Source organism: Homarus americanus, unplaced genomic scaffold (assembly GCF_018991925.1).
Source record: "Homarus americanus isolate GMGI-L3 unplaced genomic scaffold, GMGI_Hamer_2.0 scaffold54443, whole genome shotgun sequence".
NCBI lineage: Eukaryota > Metazoa > Arthropoda > Malacostraca > Decapoda > Nephropidae > Homarus > Homarus americanus.
Window position 1 is genome coordinate 1,268,119 of NW_024750852.1, and position 26,464 is coordinate 1,294,582.

Here is a 26,464-nt window from a genome sequence, read left to right on the forward strand (position 1 = left end):
AAATTTCTTGTTCTTTTAAGATTTTACTTCATTCATACTTTCTTTTTGTAACTGCCTGTGATTAGGTAATAAAAAAGGCTAACCAGTATGCATGCTTATCTGTGATTATCAAGTAAAGAAGGATATTTTTTAGAAAGTGTTAAAGAGAAGTTAGTTTGTGAAGTATGTACAGTCTCCTCGACTTAAGACAGGGTTCAAGCACGACGACCAGGTCGTCGATTTGGTTGTAAGTCGAATTGACAAAAATAATAAGTAGAAATTTTAAAATAAAATACTGTACAGCAAAAGTAATCAATAATGAAAAATAAATAAAGTGTTACTGTGCACTTACTTTTAATGTAGTCAGCTGAATGTACAAGGGTCTCAGTAATTTTTTAATTAAGTATGGAGACTACATTAATTGGATGAAGCAGTGAAGGAGACAGGGTGGGTCATCAACTTCGCTTTCTTCAGACAGTCTATCACTTATTTGTTGAAGGTATTGGATCATCTTCAGGGAGTGAAGAGGCAGCAGTGGGGGACTTCTTAAAAAAATACGTCCAATTTAGAATGCACAGTTTGCCTTTTCTTTTCCAGTATAAATCTCCCTGAAGCAAGCAAGTGCATCTTGGATCTGTCTGTCAACTTTTGCAAATCGCTCAACATTAGAATCCATTTCTTCAAACATTTGCATCCCCTTATTAATAGTCGTAAATGCCTCTGCCATTTGTTTCACTGAAAACTTTTTTGGGAGGAGCAGGTTGTTCTACATTTTGTCTCTTCTTCCTCTGCCAATTTCTGTGCCTCCAGTTCAATAAGATCCTCGTTACTTAGCCCATCTGCTACACTTTTCATCAACTGCTCAACATCTTCATTATCAATTTCTAACTCCAGCTGTTTACCCATCTGCACTATCTTGTTACTAATCTCAGAAACTGCTACATCTTCATTAAATCCTTTGAAACTATTCACATATCTTTTCAGGACCTTCTTCCATATTCCATTCATGCACTGACCTGTAACCTCATACCATGCTGCAGCTATGTTCTTTGTACATTGCAAAATATTGTGGTCCTTCCAAAATTCTCATAACATTTTCTCACGTTCAGCAGCAGCAATAGTCTGGATGGGTCGTACATAAATGATACGCTTTAAAAGCAGCAATAGCACCTTGATCCATGGGTTGGATGACAGAGGTAGTGTTAGGTGGAAGGTAGACTACCTCAACACCAAGGTGCAGGTCATCCAGGTGTGATGGGTGTCCCGGAGCATTATCTAAAATTAACAAAATCTTGAACGTTACCCCTTGTTGCAGACAATACTCCTTGGCTCGTGGAATGAAACAACTCAGGAACCAATCCTTAAACAATGCTGGGGTCATCCATGCTTTCTTATTACTGTGATAAAACACTGGCAATGTGCTTGCTGACATTTTTAAAAGCCCTTGGGTTTTCAGAATGATATACTGTATCATGAAGGGTTTTACCTTGAAACCAGCTACATTCGCCCCAACAGAATGACTTGAATCCTGGCATGGTTTTTGCCTCTTTGTGGGTGTATGTCCATTCTGGCATGAGCTTCCAGAATAAACCAGTTTCATCCACATTAAATATTTGCTCATGCAAAAATTCTCCACGATGACACAATCGAGCTCCTTTTTAAAAGCTTCAGCAGCACCCACATCAGCACTTGCTGCCTCTCCACTCACCTGTACACTGTGCAAATTGTAAAAAAATTTTTAAACCTTTGGAACAACCCATGACTTGCTGTGAAGTTTTGGTCGCACTCATCTCCTGCCTGCTCTTTCAGGGTTTCGAAAAGGCTTCTTGCCTTAGCCTGTATGGTTAGAAGTTTATCGGTAAACGCTTTTGTAGCTGATATTCCATCCATGTCATGAATAATTTCTCCATCTCATGAAGAGGACCTTGTCTTTTTTCATTATTATTGTGCCCTTCATAGGTGCTAATCCTTTCACTACCTCACGAATTCGTTCCTCGTCCTTCAAAATTTTTGATATCGTCGAGTGAGAGAAGCCAAGGTCACGTGAAATTGTTGATACCTTTTTTTTCATTTTCATATCTCATAATTGTTTTCATTTACATCTTAAAAGTAATTGATTGTCTATTTTTCTTCACAGCACCACAAGAACACTCACTTTTACGCTTGCCAGCCATTTTAAAGGGAATTACAAAAAAAATTTTGTAAGTACACAACGCGATAACTAAGAACAACGACGGCCAAACACAAACTGAGCGGGATACGACGTGGATGCTGTACACCACGTGGCGGCAGGGTGTGCCAGCCGAAGTTGCCGTACGGCGTCACTTTACGACCATACGTCTGGACTCAAAAATAATGTGAAATATTTTATACGACAATGGCCGTCGTAAGTCAAGGTTGTCGTAAGTCGCATATGTCGTATGTCGAGGAGAGACTGTATTCATGCCTAGCATGAATCATTGTGTAACGAAAAGTAAGTAAAATTTGCATATCACATTAATGGAGTCCAACATAATATTGCCAATCTAAGTTTTTAGTTAACCCCCCCTCCCTGATGAAATCCTGGGTACGCCCTTGATCAAGCAACACTACAGTCACTGGCCCTAAGGTTCAGAGAACACACAGAACTGCAGAAAAGGGTCTAAATGCACATTCAAATGTTATGAAAAAACGGTGAAATTTGTTTAAGCATCCTCTATTAAATCAACCATAAACAACATAACCATGGAAGAATTGTGGCACCTCAAGGAAAAGTAAACTGCAGGGACTGAGGTGATACTGCCCAAGCTTCAGTAATTTTCCACTAATAAAACACTAAGGAACGAATTATTACCAAACATAAATAAGCAAACAGTGTTTGGTACACACCTTTACCTAATTTACCCTTGTTAACTGTAAGATGGTTGATATTTCAGTTCCTCAAAACATCATGTTTAGTAAAAAAAGAAAGTCTTCCACTTATACTGTACCTCTCTAATTAAATATGACATAACTAATACAGTAGAACGTCAATTTAATGCAAATCGATTTTAAATTATTGATTTAAAGTGACACAATATTTTAAGTTTTGCGACTAATGTTTCCCGCCAGACACCCTCCCGCACCCTCAGTTCTCGCGCCGACGCTCTAGTGAACGGACATGCTGTGTGACACTATCTCCTTCCACCACGTGCATCACCCATCGCCACCATGATCCAAGAGGCCAGCCACTACATCATTAACTGGCCCATCTACTTCTGGGCAGACACAGCCGTTATCCAGTACTTCCCGCGTGTCAGGTGCCTCCACAGCACCAGACAGTAATGTGGATGATGAGTTGGCTGAGTTGGGCTCTGCATCTTCAGAGGATGACTTGCCTAACTAAAAATCTATTTTTGATAGCCTAAAGTAATGAAAAAATAAGTTGAGAGGAAAGTGAAAGTGCAGGGGGAGGGCCAGTGATGCAAGGCAGCAGACAGTACAGTGCAGTACCACACAGTAACAGTACCGTCCAGCTCTCAACTCAACTGTAGGGAGTGCTTGCTGCCTATACATCATTACGCCATATATGTTTCTCATATTTATTAGTTAATAAAAATCCTTTTAGTATTTTGTGTTTCTCTCAAGTACCAAATTAAATTATTCCATTGAAGCAACACTTCGATTTAGTGCAAATTAGATTTAAAGCGACCTCTCCTGGAACGTATCTCCCGTTATATCGACGTTCTACTGTATAGATACTGAATTCTCTGTCCCCAATGCTCAAGAAATTTATGAAAGAAACAGTTTTACTATTTCTAAAATATTTTCCTCAAAAAATATATATCAGTTCTTCTCATATTTTCTTTTCCCATTTCATTAATTCTTGCCTCATATCATACAGGTTGGTTGTTTTGCACATCTGAACATATAATCATGTAAGAGTTTATATACTATTATGAAAAGGAACTTCCAGAAAACCTAAATTACAGCAACTCACTGAAAATATCTGTGCAAGTTGCACCATTGAGACACATCAAGTTGGAACAATTCTTGACTTTCAACTCCTCACAGGTCAGCCCAATGAAGTCCTCTGGGCACTGGCACACAAACCGAGCAACTTCATTCACACAAACACCGCCATTCTTGCACGGGCTGGTAGCACATTCATCAATGTCTTCTTCACAACTGGAAATTAAAATTTTTGATTAATTTCCTATACAATGTATGATTTTTTGGGGGAAAACATGCTGCTGATGAGTTAAGTCAGGCTGTGTGAAGCAATAGGGGTACACCAAACAGAAATCTCAGCAGGAATAACTTATTATGCCTGAAAGAATGAAGGAAGAGTTGCTGTTTGCTTTGGATTCTACCCACCTTGCATTTCAGTGGACAGAAGATTAAATGTGAGAAGAAAAAAGTTCCTCAAGACCCTTTACAGTAATTGAATCAGAATATCTGATTTGAAAGGACATCAGCAAAGTATACAGTTTGTGAAAAAAAATCATTGCTAATACTTTTAAATTTCAATAATGTTTTATAAAATGTTTAATATAATAAAATTATTACCACAGATATTCCTTAAAAATATATACTGTACTGCATACAGTATACAGGGTGTTCCGTAAATACCTTTCATAAATCAGGGGGTGTATTCCCGAGACATAAATAAAGATAAATGACCAAATTTTTTATTCTCAATAGTTCAGATACAGCACATGACAGGTTTGATAGGAATATGATGAAACCTACGGTTACCAGAAATAAATCACCTTGATTTCTACCTGCGAGGTCACATAAAAAGCAAGGTGTGTGTTACAGAGGTCCCACACCACAAGGAATTGTGGCGCTGTGTACAGAAAGTGTGACAAACATTCGAAACATCCCCGGGGTCTTTGAGCGTATGCAACACTCATTTGTGCGATGGGCTGAGGCCTGCATTGACCAACGGGGCGGAACTTTGAACATTTGCTCTAAATGTTAATCCCAGTACAAATCATATGGCATATGGTACCAGTATTGTTAATAAACGACACTAACAGCAGTGGATGTTTCATTTACACCCCATATACTGTAGGTTTTATCACATTACTACCAAACCTGCCATGTGCTGTAACTCCAAAAGTATTGAGAATTGACAATTTAGTTATTTATCTTTATTTGTGTCTCAGGAATACACCCCCTGATTTATGAATGGTATTTACGGAACATCCTGTATATTTCTTGTTTTCTAATAATGTACTGGTGACAAGCTTCATGTTTCTCTATGGAGATAATAAACTAGCTAAAAACTTTATTTCCAATTCCAAGTCAAAATGAGTTTTAGGTACGAAAAAAAAAAATGCTGTGAATCATCCCTTTCAGTAAAATAAAAACTACTATAACAGTATCTATATAATTCATTTTGAGAGAATACTCACAATTCTCCTGTGTATCCTGGCATACATTTACAGGTATACTGATTGATGCCATCAACACAAGTTGCTCCATTAAGGCACTGATTAGCAACACATTCGTCAATGTTAATTTCACATAATGAGCCTTCAAAACCAATTGGACATGAACAACTGAAGACTTCTGCTGGGTTGGAACAAGAACCTCCATTCAGGCATTCTTCATTATAACAAACTGTGCAACCAATACTGGTGAAGGACTCGTCCTATGGACAAGAGAATCAGTGTAAGAAATTTGATGCCATATCCTGTTCATTATCTTACCTAATAGAGTAAACATGCAAATAACCTTAAGTGAATTAAATATAAACACAGCAATTATAAATATTATAAGGCAGAATGTGTATGAGCCACTGACAAAGGCGAAGAAACATTCATATACAGTATGTATGTATACTGGTAATGTAGCTTCTCTCACTTCCTTTTTTCCTCATCATGACACATTATTAAGGACAAAACAAAATGTTACCCTATGCTTACTAGTCTCAGAAACTGGTTAGCTGCTGAGTTGTTGATAAGATGGAGCTGTGAGAAGAATGGAACCAACACCCCCTGGATTCTGGTGGCTCCCAGACACCCTCGGAACACTTGGGGCATAAAGTCATCTTCAGGCTGGAGGGATCTTATTGAGGTGGTTGAGGAGTCAACAAGTGATGGGTCCAAAAGACTGTGGGTTGGTAGTGTATCAGGTGATGCACCAATCCTTATATCTCCTGTAAATGTAAATGATTAGAATGACAAAAGTTATAATGACAACATATATTACACCTTATAAATTTAATACTGCTACCCTTGTACTTCCATTGGCAGACTAATTGTACAAGAAATGGGTACAAGATTAGGCATGATGGCTTGTAACCTAAGATGTGATAGAGTTGGTCGCCTTGTCACAATGTGTGGGTAAACACTTTACATTTTAGTACAGTATTTCTAAAACTACGGTCCTATCTAGTGCAACATTACTTAGGTCCAAAGTTAAACATGAGTGAAGCTTTGCAGTAAAGAGAATGAATTATTGACAAAATAAACTATATGAATATAAAAATAAGAGTACAGTATCAGCGTGTCTACTGGCCAGACAAAATAAAATTCCCAGGCTTTTCCATGTTTTTCCAGTTGTAAATTTGAAAAATTCCAGGTACATTAATTTGGTATTTATAATGCCAATAACAATATTAGAGGTTTTCAATAATATGTATACTGTATACTATTGGGAAATTTAAAGATAATATAAATGATATTAATAAAAAAATTGAAGACCCTTTCACAACCCACCCCAAGTCTAGTGATGAACATCGGCAAAGACCTTGACACACCCCTCCCTATATTTCTCCTCGGATTCGTGCGATTCCCATGGGTCGACCTGGACGTTCCAAAAAATCCAGAAATCCAACAAAAACCGAAAAATCACACTCCTGATCTACCTATATGACTCATGATTAATATGTGGAATCATCCACTTTAATAAAGTCACTTAATTATAAGAACAATTCATCTCTGACAATACTACAGTGATCCCTCGGTTAACGATTTACCTTCAATAAGATTCTTAAATTCGGTTAACGAGCAATCCCTCGATTAGCGAGTTTCTTACGAGTGGAACTCAACATGTTTTCGCTTGCATTTAGCGATCCACCAGCTGTAGTATTAGTTCGCCAATACAGTAATCGGTTTAGGGCTTAAATTTCAAAAGTTTAATATTAAATTTTTTAGTCATTTTAACAATTATTGAACATAATTGAAGTACAGGAAACTAGTTTTATGCGCACCATCCAGCCTGTCAACACACCATACAGGCGTCAGTCTCTGTGTCTTTTCAGTGGAGTTAACATCTTGCTTGAGATTCTCTTCAACTAAACGCTTTTTTCTGTGTTTCCAAGCAAATTATTGGTCATTTTGAAATTTATTTTACATATTGACAATATATAATGCAGTGCAGTGTTGATTCAAAGAAAATAATCTTGATTTACACAGAGAACTAAAATTTTATGGGTGAAATGGTGCCATGGGATGACTTCTCTTCCACCCCAATGCCTTCTCTTCTCCCTTCTCCTCCACCCCCATTCTAATTCCCATCATCATCATCATCATCCAGGAGCCTTCTACATACACACCTCAAAGTAAGTGTACTTTACTACCTTATTTGTTGTTTTAGGCAATTTTCGGTGAGCTGGAACCAATTACCCAAAAACCCATTGAAACAATGGTTTCAGTTAACGAGTTTTTCGGTTAACGAGCAACCTTCTGGAACAAATTGTGCTCGTTAACCGAGGGACCACTGTAATTGCAGAATTAGTAGGTATAACCTGTAATATTTGGTTATTGATCGCAAAGTCCTCGTTTAATGTTGCCCCCGATAACGTTGTTTCATTATAACACCGCTATTCTTTAGATACCCATAATTCAGATAACGTCTCGCCGATTCAGTATAACGTCGTTACGGACTACTTTGTACAGCGCATTTTTTGGCACGCTACGCTCTCACTCTTGGAGCATCACACAGCATCCCCAAGCGTTGCCAGCCTTGTTAGGCTTCCACAGCGTTCATGCGTGTTTTAGTGTTTTTTCTCTTAATACTGTACTCTAACCATTCAAAATGGCTTCCAAGCACCCATCAAGTGCTAGTGATGCTAGTGTTGTGAAGAAGCAACGTAAGACCATTAGCCTTGCTAAGAAAATGGAGGTTTTAACCCGTTTTGAGAAAAGTGAACATGCAGTGGACATTGCTGTTTCCTTAGGCAGCAAAGGGTGAAGGATCGAAGGATGAGACCTTACGGCCAGCCGAGGATGGTTTCAACGTTTTAAGCATCGTTATAACTTTCATAATATTAAGATGACGGGTGAAGCTGCTAGTTTAGATACGGTTGCTGCCGAGATATTCCCGCCGGAGTTCAAAAGCATTATTGAGGAAGGAGGCTACTCAGCGAAGCAAGTCTTCAATGTGGATGAGACTGGTCTCTTTTGGAAGAAGATGCCGGAAAGAACCTATATCTCCAAGGAAGAAAAAAGAGTGCCAGGTTTAAAGCGGCAAAAGACCGCATGACGCTGCTGCTTGGCGTGAACGCTGCTGGCGACTTCAAGCTGAAGTCTATGCTAATTTCTCGCGCTGCCTACCCACGTGCCATGAAAGGTTACTCTAAGGATCACCTTCCTGTTATCTACAAGGCAAATAAAAAGCCATGGATTGGATAACTAGCTCCATACTAAGCCAGAGGTTAACTGTGTACACCGTCCCTGCACTGAAGGAATATTGTGCCAAGGAGAACTTGGACTTCAAAATTCTTCTTGTCATTGACAATGCTCTAGCACATCCTCCCAGTCTCGACGACTTACATGACAATCTTCGAGTTGTCTTCCTGCCTCCCAACATGACAGCACTGCTGCAGCCTATGGACCAAGGCGTTATCGCCGCATTCAAAGCGTATTATTTACGGCGTACCATGGACCAACTGCTCAAGGCTACTGACGGAAAAAATAAACCTAAGATCCGAGAATATTGCCGGGGCTTCAACATTCTTCATGCAATCGACAATATTGGCAAGGCATGGGAAGAAGTTTCAGAAAGTTGCCTGAATGGTGTGTGGCGTAAGTTATGGCTCGAGTGCGTGAACAGTTTTACAGGATTCACGGACTTAGTCCCATCTGTGAATAGGGATATCCTCAGCTTGGCTAGACAGGCAGGCTTTTATGAGTTGGAATCTGAGGATATTGAGCAAGTCCTGGCATCCCATACAGAAGAGCTTACTAATGAAGATCTGCAACTGTTAACAGAACAGTGTCGCTGAAGACAATGACGAAAAAGAAGAACCACAATGAATGCTAACTACCAAGAGGATGGCAGAAGCGTTCGACATGATCCAGCAAGGAATACAAATCTTTATTGATGATAACCCAAATAGAGAACGTAACTCAAAGATTGTACGCAACATGGAGGAAACTCTTAGTTACTATAATGAGATCTACAAGGACAAAAAGAAGAGGAGCACTAAGCAGTCAACTCTTCAACTCTGGATTCTTTTTTTCGTCACTGGAAGGCAGAAGCAGCATCTTCACAACAGTCTGTAAGCGAGGAGGAGCAACTAGCAGCGGAGGAACCCCAGTCAGAGCGGGAGGAGCCACCCGCCGGGACTCAGTGACTCGCCACTCTCCTCCTCCACTCCACTACCCACCACACACCTGTTCCACCACCTCTGCCCATCAGTGAGTAAAATACAAAATGATTTAGTTTATTTATATATTTACTATTTTCTATAAAAATGCCATTGAATTTCTGTGTATGTAATGTATTTTATCGGGTAAAGGGAGGCTGGGGAACGTAACTCTCGTATTTTATCTGTTTCTTATGGGGAAAATTTATTCAGTTAACGTTGTGGTTTTCAGGAACGGAACCACGACGTTAAGCGAGGACTCACTGTAATACATCATTAATTTATGGTAAGATTGCTGTCAAAATAACAAAATTCCCTGCCTTTTTCAGGTTTTGCTGACCAGCAGACACCCTGATAGTCTATATTTTTAATAAAATGCATATAAAGGTGATTTAAAACTTACAGGCACAGCATAATTGACTTTTTAAATATCTAATTACTTCAATGGTCATTAATTAACACTAATTACTCAAATTTTTTAATTGTGAACCCAGATCCTTAATCAGCATATAAAGTAGTACCTTAGTATGGAATTTAAACAAAATTTATTTTTTGACCTCGCCAAAAACTAAGGTACAGTCGACCCTCGTTAATTCGGACCCCTTTAATCCAGAGTTCGGATAATTCGGACAAAATCTGAACTTTTTTTTTTTTAGTAATATTACCTACGCGGACCTAAAGCTAAAATGCTGGTCCACCCACTGCTGGGATAACACCAGCGTCTTTTTGGTTAAATGCAACATCTCCACCACTAGTGTGGGGGGGATGCAACTTTTGGCTTCAGACATGAAAAATATTTACCATTTACCGCCAGTAAACAATGGAAACGTAAAATATATACCAATTAGTAATGAAAAGTTGTGCAGTTCCTTCAGCAAATGAAGCTCACCAACTAACAATAGGCTAAATTACCTTACAACGTGTTTTCAGTAGTCTATGTTGAAGTTCTTAGCACAGGCTAACTTATCATATCATATACGGTATCACACTTAATATAATACCCGGTAATCTACTTCAACCTCCTATTGTTTACAACGACGCATGACACACCACCAGCTGTTGAGTATCAGCTACACCGTACACTTGTTTTTTGAATCATTTTCAGTTAAAAAACTGTTACATCACATGTATATTTTACCTTAACTGTGCCTGAATGAATATATTCTCAGAAATAAATAGTAGCTTTGCTGAAACGTGATGTATTTTAATGTAAAATAGGATAAAATACATGACGAAAACAAAAGATTTTACCTAACCTTCCGATGTTCAAGAGAAATTACTAGTTTTTTTAATAGTTTTTGGTTAAAATACTGTTATATTACAATGGTATTCTATTCATACTGTGCTTGATATAATGCATTCACGGAAATGTAATATTTTTGCTGAAATGACGTACGTATTACAGTGGAAAGTGGGATAAAATCGTGACGAAAACAATGACTTTCGCTTTTTTTCGTTCAAAAGATGTTACCGTAATTGCTTTTCGATTGGTTATCAGTTCAAAAACTGTTGTATTACAATAATATCCTATCCTAATTTACTTGAATAAATACTACGATACCATATTTCTGAATATTTTCATTAAAATCCATCCAAATCATTTTCCTTGTCATCGTCTGCAGCACCAAACAGCTTCTCCCAGTCCTCTCCTTGAACAGGGCTAGAGAGTACATGTTTTTCGAATCGTTTTCAGTTAAAAAACTGTTACATCACACGTATATTTTACCTAAACTGCGCCCGAATGAATATATTCTCGGAAATAAATAGTAGTTTTGCTGAAATGTGATGTATTTCAATGTAAAATAAGATAAAATACATGACGAAAACAAAAGACTTTACCCAAGCTTCCGATGTTCTTGAGATGTTATTCGTTTTTTTAATAGTTTTTGGTTAAAATACTGTTATATTACAATGATATTCTATTCATACTGTGCTTGATATAATACATTAACGGAAATGTAATATTTTTGCTGAAATTACGTATGTATTACAGTGGAAAGTGGGATAAAATCGTGACGAAAACAATGACTTTGAAATATAATGCAATATTAACCCCTAAATCGGTTAATTCAGACAATCGGCTAAAACGGACACCCTTCCCCCCTATTAGTCCGAATTAACGAGGGTCGACTGTACTGTTCTGTATTAGGTCAGGCATATTTTATGTAAATTGATATTTTTGGAGAAAGTGAAAACTAACCTGTTAATATAGTATCGTCCATATTTTTAAGAAAATGTATATAAAGGTGATTTAAAAGTTACGGGCACCAGACAAATTCCCACCTAGATTTTCCTCTTGGCCTGATTTACATAAAGGCATTGTATTCAACTGACCATCACCTGCACCCAAAAAAACTACCACCACCCTGCATCAGCTAGCCAACACATACTGTACATGTATTTTCACTAAAATTATGACATTATAACAATAAGCATGTACTATACAGCAACAATTGTAAGAATGCGTAAATTAATTATATAAGATGTGGTAATGAACGATTTACTGAGAAGTGTATGCATCAGATTGTCCGTCTCAGAACTATTTGTAACCGATACAACTAAAATGACTTGATAAAAGGTGTGCTTGGCAAAGCTTTGGTGGATCTTTTTTGTACCTATTATGCATGTTAAATTTTTTATGTAAAATTAATACAATAACTGTATTTTTCTTTTTACTTCTTGAACATTCACAGCCCGTCTCGCAAAATAACCCGAGGTTATTGTATTAAGGTACAAGAACGCAGACACTACGCTGACTATCATAACTAGTAAAGTGACCCATTTGATCGATAAATATATACCCAAGACCAAACCCAGTGCTTCTAGGAATACGAGGGGATCCCTACACATGAACCATGTGGCGGTCAACAAAATTAAGAAGAAAACCCAGAAATTCAAGACGTGAGTTGGGTCAAACGATGAGCAAGACAGGATGATGTATGCAAGAGCCAGAAACCAAGCAAAGATAGAGTGTAGAAGGGCTGAAAAGGAGTTCCAGAGGCTGGTTGCAAGCGAGGTCAAGTCAAACCCAAAGGCGTTTTACCGCTATGCAAAGTCGAAATTGAAAATGCGAGTAGGAGTATCAGACCTGAGGCTGGTGAATGGTAGTTATGCAGATTCTGACCAGGATAAAGCCGAGGCATTGAACAGCTTCTTTTCCTCGGTGTTCACAAGAGAGGATGCAACTAACCTTCCTGAGTTTGAGGACAGACGGTTCGACACAGCACTGACCCACATTGTGTTCACAGAAGAGGGTATTAGAAATAAACTGTCCAGGCTAAAGAAGGTCCATAAGAGTCCCGGACCTGACATGGTGCATCCTAGAGTGCTAAGAGAGTTGTGCAACGAGCTTGCAGAGCCCCTGAAGATCCTGTTCTGTAAATGCCTGGATGAACAAATGGTTCCCAGTGAATGGAAAGTGGCTTATGTAAGTCCTATCTTCAAGAAGGGTGGTCGTCACTCCACGGACAACTATAGACCGGTGAGCCTGACCAGCATAATATATAAAGTACTTCAGAGTATTATTAGAGATGCCGCAATGGAACATCTAATACAAAACAACCTTGTAAAGGATTGCCAACACGGTTTTATGCCGGGGCGCTCCTGCTTAACACAATTGCTCAAGGTATTGGATATTTGGACCCATATTCTGGAACGGGGTGGTAATATCGACAATATTTACCTAGATTTTGCCAAGGCTTTCGACAGTGTACCCCACGAAAGGCTGAAAATCAAACTGGAAGGGTACGGAATTCGGGGAAATGTCCTAGCGTGGATAGAAGACTTTCTACATGACTGCATGCAGTGTGTGGTGATTAATGGCACGAAATCGTCATCTGCACCTGTCACAAGTGGGGTACCACAGGGCAGTGTATTGGGCCCACTGTTGTTTGTTTGTTTCATAAATGACATGCCTGACGTTGTACACTCCTCCATACAAATGTTTGCCGATGACGCCAAGTTATTTCGGGAAATTAAGAACCAAGCTGACTGTGAAGAGCTGCAGAAGGACCTCTGTGGGCTCCAGGAATGGTCGAAGAAATGGCTGCTGAGATTCAATGTCACCAAGTGTAAGAGGATGCACCTGGGGCATACCAACGGTAAGGAGGCGTATCATATGTCCCAAAGGGATGAAGAAAATGCACTAGTTGAGACTGTATGTGAGAAGAACCTAGGTGTATATGTTGACAATGAGCTGAAGTTCTCGGGCCATTGCGAGAAGAAGGTAAATCAGGCAAATAAATTATTGGGTCTTATAAGAAGGTCGTTCAGATATCTAGACGGTCTGTCCCTCGTAACAATCTTCAGGAGTGAAGTGCTTCCCCATCTGGAGTACTGCCACCCCATCTGGTCCCCGAGATATGCTAGGGACTGTCAGTTGGTTGAAAATGTTCAAAGGAGGGTCACCAGACTGGTGCCTGCACTTCGGCACCTCAGCTACCCTGAGAGATTGGAGCGCCTGAACTTGCCTAGCTTATGCTACAGATGGGCAAGGGGGGACCTAGTTGAGGTGTATAAGCATCTCAGGGGGCACTACTCAGTTGAGTGTCCTTACTTGAAGCTGGCGGACGCTCGCCCCACAAGGGGTCACAGCTCAAGATTGAAGAAGCCGCAAGTCCAGAAAACTGTGAGGGCAAACTTTTTTGAAGTGAGGGTTGTAAACTCTTGGAACAATCTACCAGAGTGTTGTGACGGCACCGAGTGTGAGCTCTTTCAAGACAAAACTTGACCAACACTGGAGCAGGTTCAGGTACATTCAGGAGCCGGTGCATGCCCAGTATTTGCCAACAGTGCTTGACAGAGAAGTGACCGATCGCCCGGGCGGCTAGCGAGCCGATCTTTTGGTGAAGAAGATAAATGAAAAGGAAAAGTAATCAGAGATGTGACCGATCGCCCAAGCGGCTAACAAGCCGATCAGTGGCGAAGAGGATAAAAGTAAAAGTAAAAGAACAAAAATTCTTTAAAAAAAGTACATTTGCTTAGGTAAAATCTGCGAATGATATTTAATGGTGTTAAGAAGGATTGACTAGCAACAACATTCTTCAAACATATACAAGCAAGAGTGTACAATGAAAGACAAAAGTCGTGTCGGGAAATTTGGTGAAAACATATGCCGAAGGGCTAAATTTTTGGTGGGTTCTGCCTTGTGGTAGGGGGCTCTTAATGTTTCACGAGTTGTATTTAATCTTCGGACAAAACCGCGACACGACTTTTGTCTTTGATTGTACACATGATGACCTTTTAGTTTTGTGACAAAAATCTCATCATATATGGACTCCACTGCATATAATATAAAACAAAGTTTAAGAATTCCTGAACATCATCAATAATAGATTTTTCTATGTAGGTTGAAAAAAGTATTTAGACACATACCATTTAACACAAGAGTTGTGAAATCGATGATAACAGCAATATCTGTGCCCAGCAAACTTGTATCATCCAAAATTATCTGAGAAAAGAAAAATAATTACTTTTGTATAAAAATTCCCTCAAACATACTTGCCATGCAACACAAACTATCTATTTGTGTTTTGTTTCATCTCCAAATATACAACAAAGTGACTTTTGTATAATCTGCTCCAGTCATCCCTGTCCTGGTATAACTCTCTACACTGACACACTCCTCTCTCTACATCCTTTCAATTCAGTGTCAGTGACTTCTTTCTACTCTTTCCTTCCACTTCATTCTTAATAACTCCATTAAACACAATTTCAACATTCATTAGTTCCAAGTGTGCATCATCATCTTGGCACTTCCTTGCATAGGGAGGTACAGAATGAGACACAATAGCAAAGTGTATTCTCTCTTATTTTTGGTAATGGTGAAGACATATGAAAGTAAGAAAGGAACAAACAATTAAAACTTTATTTACCTGAAGGCCGGTAAAATCAAAGGAGATAAAAAGAGAGTGCCACTCTCCATTCAGAGTGGAATTTGAAGTAAAGGAAGCACTTCTAGATGCAGAACCATTGGTCTGATGTACCACAACAGAACTGTGGTCCAGACCAACCCATACATGAGCATCAATTCCTGCAGCCCAGAACAGCACACCTCCCACCTGAAGGAAAAAAAATATTTGTGAGTATTTGGCCAACTGCTCTTCATACAGCCATCTGGCACCATTTTATATGCTGTACAGTCACTCAAAAAATTATCTATACAAAATTGTGTTGAGAAAATATGACACAATGGACAACCTTACCGAGAAAACATGAGTCTCCACAGTTCATTCTGAAATTCATTTACCAACTCAAGTACAGATAGGTTTGTGGATGACTGTACATATGATTATTGTACTTTACTATTTGTAGTACAGTACATCAAAAATTGTGACAATCACACACTGCTGCAATGGTAAGTTAGTTTATCATCCTTGCTCACACTGATACTTCTTTCCTCTGCCTGGAGTCTTCATGAACTCCTATATCAAATTTTTATAACGTTTCCTCATTTTTAACTCCTACATTCTGTAGCATTTCCAGCTTTCCTACTCCTACTGGGTCTTTAATATATACAGTACAGTACTTGGCAAAGAAATATTCATCCTTTTTTCATACATAATCTCTTGAAGAACAAGTCCCTGGCAACTGTATGATTTGCACATAAACTAAATAAAACAGTTCAGTATTCCATACTAAAATTGTTAGTTCTTTAACTTCTACAGGAGGGGGAAATTTGTCAAATACCAGTGGTAGAACCAAAGTCAGGTATGAAATCATTTGTTTTATCTCGTGTACATACAGTACAGTATTCTGGTTTATGCAACTTCAATGAATTTGTATTTACATCTCAAGTATAAGTGACTATGTTTGCTGTTTTGAGTAACTACCTGTGTGCTCTATTTGTGTTTGATGCTATGTTTACTTCTAATAATAATAATAATAATAATAAACGGTTTATTAATAGAGTTGCAGCTGGTGGCTGAAAATATACAGACTTCTCTGTGTGTAGTCATGTTCATAATCACAAAATGTTCCTATTTCTAAATATGTACAAGTGTTTGTGTGTGAATAGGATTTGTGGATCGTATTCCAGGGTAATGGTTAGCCAGCGCAGTTGGCGAGTTGCCCGGTCTTCTTGGACTATTCCTTGACACTGGGTCACTCGTTAACTCAGGGTTTGACTGTTGTGTTGGCGACAGTTTCTACACCTTAAATAAATTCACGCCTGGGTGGCCCTTGGGCCGGCCATCCTCATTACACGAGGGGCAACCATTATACTGTAATAGGTTATGTAAACAAGAGAATTCCCCTAAAATGGGGAAACTATCATATACAATAATAATAAAATTAAATCTGCTTCCAGTGCACAAATAACATAAATCATATAAATTCAATATTCTGTAATTATAAAAGCTACAGCTACTATAAATTAAAAGAATATGTTATAACACACACACATCAGTCAACACACCTGGCTTATGTTCCAGCACACACAACAGTAAACACTCACCTGGCTTCGATAATTCAGCGTGATCTCTGAAATCTGGCTCGGTGGATTTCTAAAGTTGGGTGAGTACGTCATGGAGGAGTTCACACCATTGAGTGTTAAGTTGGCAAGACACTCATAACCATCATCTAGGTTAACACATTCAGATCCTTGAGGGCACTCATATATAGCACAATATTCCCGATCCTCACACGTTTTACCTTTAAAACCAACTGTACACGTACACCTGAAATATCAAATCGGTACAAGTGAGATGTTATAAGCTCTGTGTGACTGTAGACCATGTAAATATAAGTCATGATATAAAGCAAATTTATATAGTGTGTATCATGGTAGATATTAGTTGAAAGTTAAGCACATTCTATTCTCAAGGACATACTATTACTGTAATACTCTTATTCTTATATATTTATTAAATTCAATAGGTAAATTTTATTAATAAAGTGGTTGAAGTAACATTTATGAAACTTAACACTCATTTTTTTTCTCAGTTCAATAAAGTTGCTCTGAGGAACAAAACCTATTCTAAAAAATTACTCTGCAAGTAAATACTATAGGTTAGCTGTGGAAATTGCAGTGATGTGTTGATTTTTACTTCCACTTTCATGAAGGAATAATGAACTTCATTTAAACATCATTGAAGAAGTTTACCCACTACTCCAACACAAGTCATATACAGTACTTACAAGAAATCATTCCATGTTACACTGCAGGAGGCACCATTCTTACAGGGGTCTGGAGTGCAGGTGTCATCACTAACTGTTCCTTCAAGGACATTGATGATATCTAATTCTTGCAAATTTTCACCAGGTAAAACAACAGCAGACACATTTTGCAGTGGGAAAGGTTGTACTAGTCTTGTTTCTGAACCATTGCTCAGCTGTGAATAACATAACAGCACTTACACATCTGAATTTCTTTGTTGACAATGTCATTGTATTACATATGATATTCCAAATACTGTTAGCTCAAAATAAGCATCACAGTAAGTTTCTTATTTCTAGAAAGAGACCACTGCAAATGACCCGAGAACTTTTCTCCATTTACACAGCAACTATAAAAAAAGCAAATTTCTTCAAAAGTACAGGTAATTGACTGAATAATTATCATACTTTCTAACAGAGAGTAAGTTTAATATTCAAATATTACCTCTTTAAATGCTCCACACAACTTAAGAAAATTCAATTTTAAATTATTGCTACTGTTTAATAATTGAAGTTTTAATATAAGATTCAATGCAGAATCATTTATAGGATACAATACATACTAAACAGTTTGTTGGTAATTTTCTCCTCAAACTTATCACTACACATGACTTTTGAGTGAAAAAACAAGATAGAAATAAGAAAGTGATATAAGGAACAAAAGCTTCACATATTGTATACCGTACACAGAATTTCTCAATAGGCCCTTCATGTAACAACTTACCCGAATATCTTGCAAAGTTCCTTTAAAATGAGGTCGAGTTACGGTTGCGGTGAAATTGGTGACACCAAGTTGACGCTTGACCCTCCCTGAAGTGGTCTCCGGAACACCACCAAGGTACAGGACTTGAGCTGTTAGGTCACCGCCGTATGTCAGCGTTGCGTTCAATACTAATTCATTATCCACGTTTACTTCCAAGTCATTATTGATGCGCTTTACCTGTTCAGCATAAAATTTAAATCTCAGAATCATTACACAATAAATGTCCATTTATACATTTATAGTTTTTATCTTGAAACCTCTCTCACCCAATATACTGAAAGGTGGACAAAACAAAAAGCAAACACACTCTCTCTGTATTTGTTGCCATGCAGTCATTCTTACTGTAGTGATAGATGTGTTTTGCAATAAAGCCTCAAGATATCTGTATCACCCGTTATCAGCACATCGATCCTTTTAAATTATTCGACCTGTGCTCTACTGTCATCAAATGTTCCTCCCACCTTTGGTGCATCCGTTACCCCATCCTTTCATTTTCTTGATCCATCCCTTTCACTCCAAGTATCCACCTCTGAATTATAGTTTTACAAATTTCTCACTTTCATTCTCTAAATATTTCCAAGTACCCTAACGTTGGTTAGCAATCAATTGAACACATCTTTCAGTTCCCCATATTATTCTTTATATCTACTTGTTTTTATCCTATTCACCTCACATACTGTTCTCAAGTACTGTACACTACATAATTTCTGTCACTTCTAACTTCCTTTTCTGTTGCATCCAGATTCAATACTTCACACATGTTTAGTAATGTCAGCTTGACACTCCCCTGTAATGTTAGCTTAAACACTCCCCTATATGTAAATAATACCACATCACTTCAACACTGCTCACTGAAAATGCTTACGTGAAGTAGATGAGGGTCACCATCAATAAGCACCAAGCTGCTGATAGTGAAAACTTCCTCAGGACCATCTAACAAAAGTCGTAGAACCAAGTTGCCGTTTTTAAGTTCAGCAATTATGTGACTCTCCTGAGATCCTGAAACAGGTAATTTAAAATAAAAAGAGGATAAATAAAATTAATATAATTCTTTTAAAGGAAGACAGATGACTTATTATGAGATCAAAAAGATATGATCCCCTATAGAAGTAGTATTACCTTAAAGATGAATGTTACTTTGAAAATATCCTCCATATGAGTTACTATCTCCAGAACTTAACTGCTTCGTCAGCCACAACTAAAATTTCCTGTTCTCGTTAAAGACATATCATCCAATCTCCTTCATTCCACTGCCTATACAAAGCAGCATTGACTGTGATATCAAATCATAAAGAACTGGAATGAGCCCCTATAGATGGCCAGTTTATTATCACCTCATGCCAACCCGCTCCGAAATATCAATGTACTGTACAGTCGTGAACAGAAGTCCTGTCACCCCTTCTGCTGCTCCACGAACCCTGAGATTCAGACTCATGAATCCGAAGCATTTATGGGCAGAATAATGCACCAGTGTCTACTGCTTCGGGTTCATGAGTCTGAATCTCTTGGTTCGCTGAACAGCACAAGGGGCGACAGGACTTCTGTTTACGACTGTACACCCTCAGTTTTAAGGTGTGTAGTGGACGTCTCCCCTACAACTGCGTAGCCGCATGCCACCTGCTACGTCTTCCCTAGCAACCAAACGAGCGGCCCAGGGGGGGGGCGTCACCAGATGCCACAGTATCCTAGCAACGGAGTCAAAAGACCGGCGACTTCCCAAGCTTGACTCACGGGTGACTCACGGCTGCTGTGTATATAAGCTCTGTCTCTCCATTGAGATTCATTCTGCTCTCGGTTCCTGAACACGCAACACCTCCTCCAAGCAAGCTCCTCGCTGTCCCGTTCTCATTCAACCTGGAGGCCAGCAACAGGCAACATCTTCTCTAACGAAGCTCCTGCACATCTACCTCCTTCAACACGCTACTCACCGAACGTGTCTACTGAGCAGCTCCTCACCACATGGCATCTCCAGCAGCAGACTGTCTACCATATAACTTATATTATATAAGAAAACCACCACCTTAGAGTTTCCATCCATCCTGAGTGCTAGACAACATTATATCACGAAACCCTACAGGTGACTGTTACCTCTATTTAATAATTTCAATGTTTTGTGTCTTAGGCTGAGGGTTTACCTGAACTTTACATAGAAAAAAATCTCTTTCCAATTTGTTTTTTTTAATTTTCAGTAAAACCTCATTCTATTATGGTGATCAGTAGGGTTTCAAAATTCATACAAAAAGGTTTAGATCAACAGTACAGTGAATGGCACACATTTGAATGCAATAAAAGAAGGTGGACAGTACCACAGGACAATTTGTAGAGTGCAGGAAAAATAAGGCGGTACAAGAGTTTATTACCCTGCATCCCATCATATACTGCAATGTAAAACAATTATTTAGTTCATTGAATAAAAACCCAATAGATAAAATTTAATCTAACCTATTGTCTGACTATCTTCATAAGTTCCAAGATAGAAGATGAGGCCATTTGCTTCTCTGGTGCGCACCAACATTGACACATCAGCGTGGTTCCTATAGGTGCCATGGTCAACCTCAGGGATGAGCACCGTTACCAGACTGTCCTTTGTGTCTTCATTCCCAAAAGTAGCGGGAGTAAAGCCTGTAAGATAGAATGATTTTGAGACAATGGTAAGTAATGTGTGCAGAGGAAATTTTGCAATTTTATCTCTGCCTTATAGATAGAACAAAACTTATTTGAAAGAGTGAAAAGTTTTGAATATTAAAAAGCAATAACAAAGCTGCCTGTGGAGAATATGAAGAAAAAAAATTTTGCTCAATCAAATTTTCATATAAGAATAGGGACTATAAACCATCATTCTTGTACAATACTGTGAACTAAGGATATTTTCTGATATAGGCTTGATAATTTTATCACTTTATCCACTGTTGTTCAGAATGTACAGTACATTATATCTCTAAGAGAACAATCTTCTCATATAATGTGCTAATCTTAATTTCATTCTCCGAAGTTGTCTGCTGCTACAGTGCAGGGTGGCCCAAGTCACCAGCAACAAACACTTATCATAAAATACACACGGTAAGGAACCAAGAAAAATATCAACACCAAGTTTGTTTTTCATGCTGCAAACCTAAGACAATACAAGGAACTAGCCCATTACGTAAGATAGTATGATGTCTTAACCCTTTGAATATGATGACCAATTCCCTTAAGCAAGAAGACATGGAATTATGCAGTCATTATAAATACTCAAGGGGCTAATACACAACTTTTAAAATTACACTTACGAGGATATTATAGCCGTGTCGCAGAGTACGCAAATTCATAGTAAGCAACCCCACTTATAAACGTCTGACCCCGTGAATCGCTCTTACACTTTGGTCTTGTGCGAGCCAACCCACCCAGCATCTCTCGCTAGCTTCAGCGTCTTTTGCTTGCGAATCAAATCTGCCCACCCAGCATCCCTATTATTTGCCATATCATAACGTCATAATCATATATTTTTATCATCATTTAAATACTTAACTATTCAATTATCCATTTTGATGGTACAGCTGGTTGAGCTTATTGCCAGAAGGGGATGCCAATATAATTTGTGATAATAATAATCTTGCCAGCTAGTTCACGAGCCTTTTCCTGCATCTCGCTAAGGCATCCTTCTCTCTCCTACACTGGTTCCATGAACATCTTGCTTTCAGGTAAGCCCTTTTGATTTTGATTTTATAAAATTTGCATATGCTGTACTGTATAATATCTATGTGTATTCATTGATCATTTAAACCACTTCCATACAGGGTACATGTTTTGTGGCAGTTCACGCATTTGCCTTTTTACTTAGGGTAGGGTTACCTTAGTATAAAAGGTTTTAGTTTGTCCAATAGGTAGATAAGCAGCTTCTTTTTTTTTTTAACTTATCTGAATTATTATTATAGGAGTATTAAATTTTTGCTCCTCAGGCCCCAATGTGGGTCAGTGACCTTTGCCCGGGTGGGCTAATCCCCTTATAAAAAAAAAAAAAACAAAGCCGCGGGAAATTAAGGTTTGTTTACATCCGGCAGTTCAGCTGCTCTCTCTCTCTCTCTGCTTGTCTATAGAGAGTACAACAATTAACCCTTCAATATATATGAGCAGTAAATAAGTGTTGCTTTCATATTCTTATGTAGAGTAATGACGATAAGTTTTCACATGTGCGCACTTACATACGCGCAGTCTCACTTTTTTTTTTACCATTAATGGTTAGCTACTTATATTGTTCCATTTATTAACATTAATAACATTACAGGTACTTCAAACAACCATATTAATTTTTTTACATTAATTTTACTACAGCTAAAATCAGGGTTTTATTTTCTTCAGTTTTATATGTAAAACTAATCAGTCACTGGTTTTGTAAGCTTTAACATAAACAATGCCGGCAGTCGTCTCGTCTCCTCTAATATTCCACGTATTATTAATAAAGTGTATTGTTAATTTTGCACACACAAACATTAATTCAATAAAAACAAATTCAGAAAAATTAATTAAAATATATATGAACAGTAAATAAGTGTTGCTTTCATATTCTTATGTCGTATAGTAGCTTCTCAAATTTCGCGAGTTTTTAATTCTTAACGTATTTTATTGGAACACAAAAAAATAAAATAAATAAAAATTTTGACGGCGGAAACTTGAATTTCGACGGGTTTGAACGGCCCGCCAACGTGCAGACGACGTGCATAATCGTGTAAACAGCGTCATTTCTCTTATGTACAAAAGATTCATTATTGTTTATTACTGAATGTCTTTTTTATTGAATTAATGTTTATGTGTGCAAAATGAGCAATACAATTCATTAATAATACGTAGAATATTAAAACACACGAGGAAATGACACAGCATTGTTCTCGTTGATTACAAAACCAGTGACTGACTGGTTCTACATATAAAACTGAAGAAAATAAGACCTTGGTTGTAGCTGTAGTAAAATTAATATGGTTGTTTTAAGTAATGTTATTTAATGTTAATAAATGGAACAATAGAAGTAGCTAACGATAATGGTAAAGAAAAAAGAGAGATCGCATATGTAAGTGCGCATGCGCACACGTGAAAACATATCGTCATTACTTTACATAAGAATATGAAAGCAACACTTATTTACTGTTCATATATATTTTAATTAATGTTTCTGAATTTGTTTTTATTGAATTAATGTATGTGTGTGCAAAATTAACAATACAATTTATTAATAATACGTGGAATATTAGAGGAGACAAGACGGCTGCCGGCATTGTTTATGTTAAAGCTTACGAAACCAGTGACTGATTGGTTCTACATATAAAACTGAAGAAAATAAGACCCTGAGTTTAGCTGTAGTAAAATTAATGTAAAAAAATGAATATGGTTGCTTGAAGTACCTGTAATGTTATTTAATGTTAATAAATGGAACAATATAAGTAGCTAACCATTAATGGTAAAAAAAAAAAGTGAGACTGCTCGTATGTAAGTGCGCACATGTGAAAATATATCGTCATTACTCTACATAAGAATATGAAAGCAACACTTATTTACTGCTCATATATATTGAAGGGTTAAATGTTGTACTCTGTATAGACAAGCAGAGAGAGAGAGAGAGAGAGAGAGACTGCCGGATGTAAACAAACCTTAATTTCCCGCGGCTTTTTGTTGTTGTTTTTTTTAGGGGATTAGCCCACCCGGGCATAGGTCACTGACCCACATTGGGGCCTGAGGGGCAAAAATTAATACTCCTGTAATAATAATAATAATTCAGATAAGTAAAAAAACTGCCTATATACCTATTGGACAAACTAAAATCGTTCCAGACCACAGGAGTTTCCGGACCACAGAATGCCAGACTAGAGAGGTACAACCTGTAGGAAAAATGCCTCTACAGTACGCTTAAACCTCACTAATTCGACATCCTTGAGACCCTATTCCATTCAAATTACCCATAAAACTGTGAATTAGTGGAGGCCAAATTAGTGAGGTTCTAGTGTACTAATTGTACTGTACATCAGAACAGACAACTTTGGCTTACAAAATAATATAATTTATAATACAAAAATATGAATTATTGTCATTGAATCTTTACTTATGTTTGTTAAATTATAAACAAGGAATGCAGTGGCGGACTGGCCCACCGGGATACCGGGAAATTTCCCGGTGGGCCCCAAAGTGATGGTTCCTTTGACTGCGTTTTGGGATTAAGTGGGCCCTTTTGGACCCTTTTGAGTGGGCCCTTTTACAAATTTTCCCGGAAGAAATTTTTGACCCAGTCAGCCACTGAAGGAATTTAAAAAACTGAAATTATGAGCATTTACAAAAAAATTTGCAAATTGCTCATAAGTGGACACAGTACAGTATATAATAACTACAGTATTTTTTTTAATACGGTACCAAATATTTATAATTTTAAATCAAAGAAAATATAAAACTGACTACAATGTATACAAGTTAATAAGACTGTATAGCATTACTTCATATTAATACTGTACGAATATTTTGGGAGCTACTTTTTTCAATGATTCCTCTGAAGAAGCTAGGTAAACAAAGAAGTAGTAAGACATATTTAGCAGCAGTAGTAAACTACCAGCTATTTGCTACCATATGTACTGTATTGATCTAAAGCTTTAAGAATACCATAATTTGTAAGAGAATAATACATTTCTCTCCACACAAAAAAGCTATATAAATTTTTAAGCAAATTTACAAATATGACAGTGAATCAACAATGTTTAAAATGCAATAAATGGAGTTAATAAAACATCTAATTACGGTATATCTCCTTAATAATGCCACCTGAGACCATCTGCCATGAATAAACTGATGATGTATGTGTACCCTGGGTAGGGTGTGCACCCCCCCCCCCACATAGTTCTAGCTACCCACTGCCCCATATTGCGAACTACCCACTGCTCCACCAAATTCTTTATATATATCAAGTTTCTAGCCAAGTTGATTTTAATGTCAATTTACCACGTCTCATGCCCTAAAGCTTCCTGAGACACAAACAAATTTCAGTAAAAAGTTCATTGTTGATTAACTACATTTATTAGGATCGACTGGCTTCCCCATATCTTCAATTACCAACAGGAACCCAATATAATACAGATAATGCAAGCTTAGGTCTTTGAAAATATCTTTAATTAAATGTTATATCCCTTCTTCTTAAGCCTAAGATAAATACTCTGTCTTGAAGTAAAAAATCACAGCAAAAGACTATCAATACAAAGAGTGTGTTTATCTAATCCTACATCAATAACTTACAAAATCATGTCTACACTACTACTTTATGAAAACTCACAACACAATCTAAATTAAAAACAAATAACCATAATCAAATATTAACTCTACAATACAACTTTTTTTTAAAACAAAGAAAAGAAAAGCTCAGTCAAGTGCAGTAAAATAGACCTACAAAGTGACGCTTCCCATGTCGCTCCTCCTACAAAAATTGAAGAAGGACATGTAAGTAAAGGAACAGTAAAGCAAAGCTTCCTCTCCTGACTACCAACAAGCAGTTCAAAGAGAAGTAGTTTGAACTCTTCAAAAACTCACCATAGATCTTGAGTGATAACATGTTTGAAAAATAAAGCTCACCCAGTAATAATATGGCAAGAAACAGAAGCACAAAAGGGCTGTAAAATTTAGTGTCTAAACATGTTGCTACAAAACACTGAGGAGTGATTCTGTGCATCATTGAGGGTTGTGCACAGAAGACAGAATAACTGAGTCAACAGGAAAATGTCAAGGTGCCAATGTGTGATAGAATTTATTTGGAAAATATTTGAAAGAATTGTGTTATAGTGTCAAGTGATTAGAATTATCTAATAGTGAAAACTTTCAGAGCAAGGAAGTATGATTACATGACAAATAATAAGCTTGAAAAGATGAAGATGGCAGGTGCATTGAATATAAAATATTTATCATATAAAAGAAATTAAAGTAATGAAATAAAATGAAATAAATAAAAATCACAGATCAAAACAAAATATTATAAAGTGAGCTGAAAGGGGGAAAGATTACATTAC

At 37.6% G+C, this 26,464-nt stretch overlaps 1 protein-coding gene across 1 annotated transcript in view; it reads right to left on the reverse strand.

The window, feature by feature from the left end:
• The window catches only part of LOC121854410 (protein crumbs-like), a 151,728-nt gene that overhangs the window by 8,202 nt on the left and 117,062 nt on the right, over window positions 1-26,464 (reverse strand). The window contains exons 27-36 of the mRNA XM_042349081.1: window positions 20,898-21,077; window positions 19,321-19,454; window positions 18,417-18,632; window positions 17,675-17,868; window positions 16,992-17,214; window positions 15,412-15,597; window positions 14,912-14,987; window positions 5,871-6,103; window positions 5,358-5,596; window positions 3,938-4,125 (exon numbers count right to left, since the gene is read on the reverse strand). Coding sequence (XP_042205015.1) covers window positions 3,938-4,125; window positions 5,358-5,596; window positions 5,871-6,103; window positions 14,912-14,987; window positions 15,412-15,597; window positions 16,992-17,214; window positions 17,675-17,868; window positions 18,417-18,632; window positions 19,321-19,454; window positions 20,898-21,077 — 1,869 coding nt within the window. The remainder of the gene's footprint in view (window positions 1-3,937; window positions 4,126-5,357; window positions 5,597-5,870; window positions 6,104-14,911; window positions 14,988-15,411; window positions 15,598-16,991; window positions 17,215-17,674; window positions 17,869-18,416; window positions 18,633-19,320; window positions 19,455-20,897; window positions 21,078-26,464) is intronic.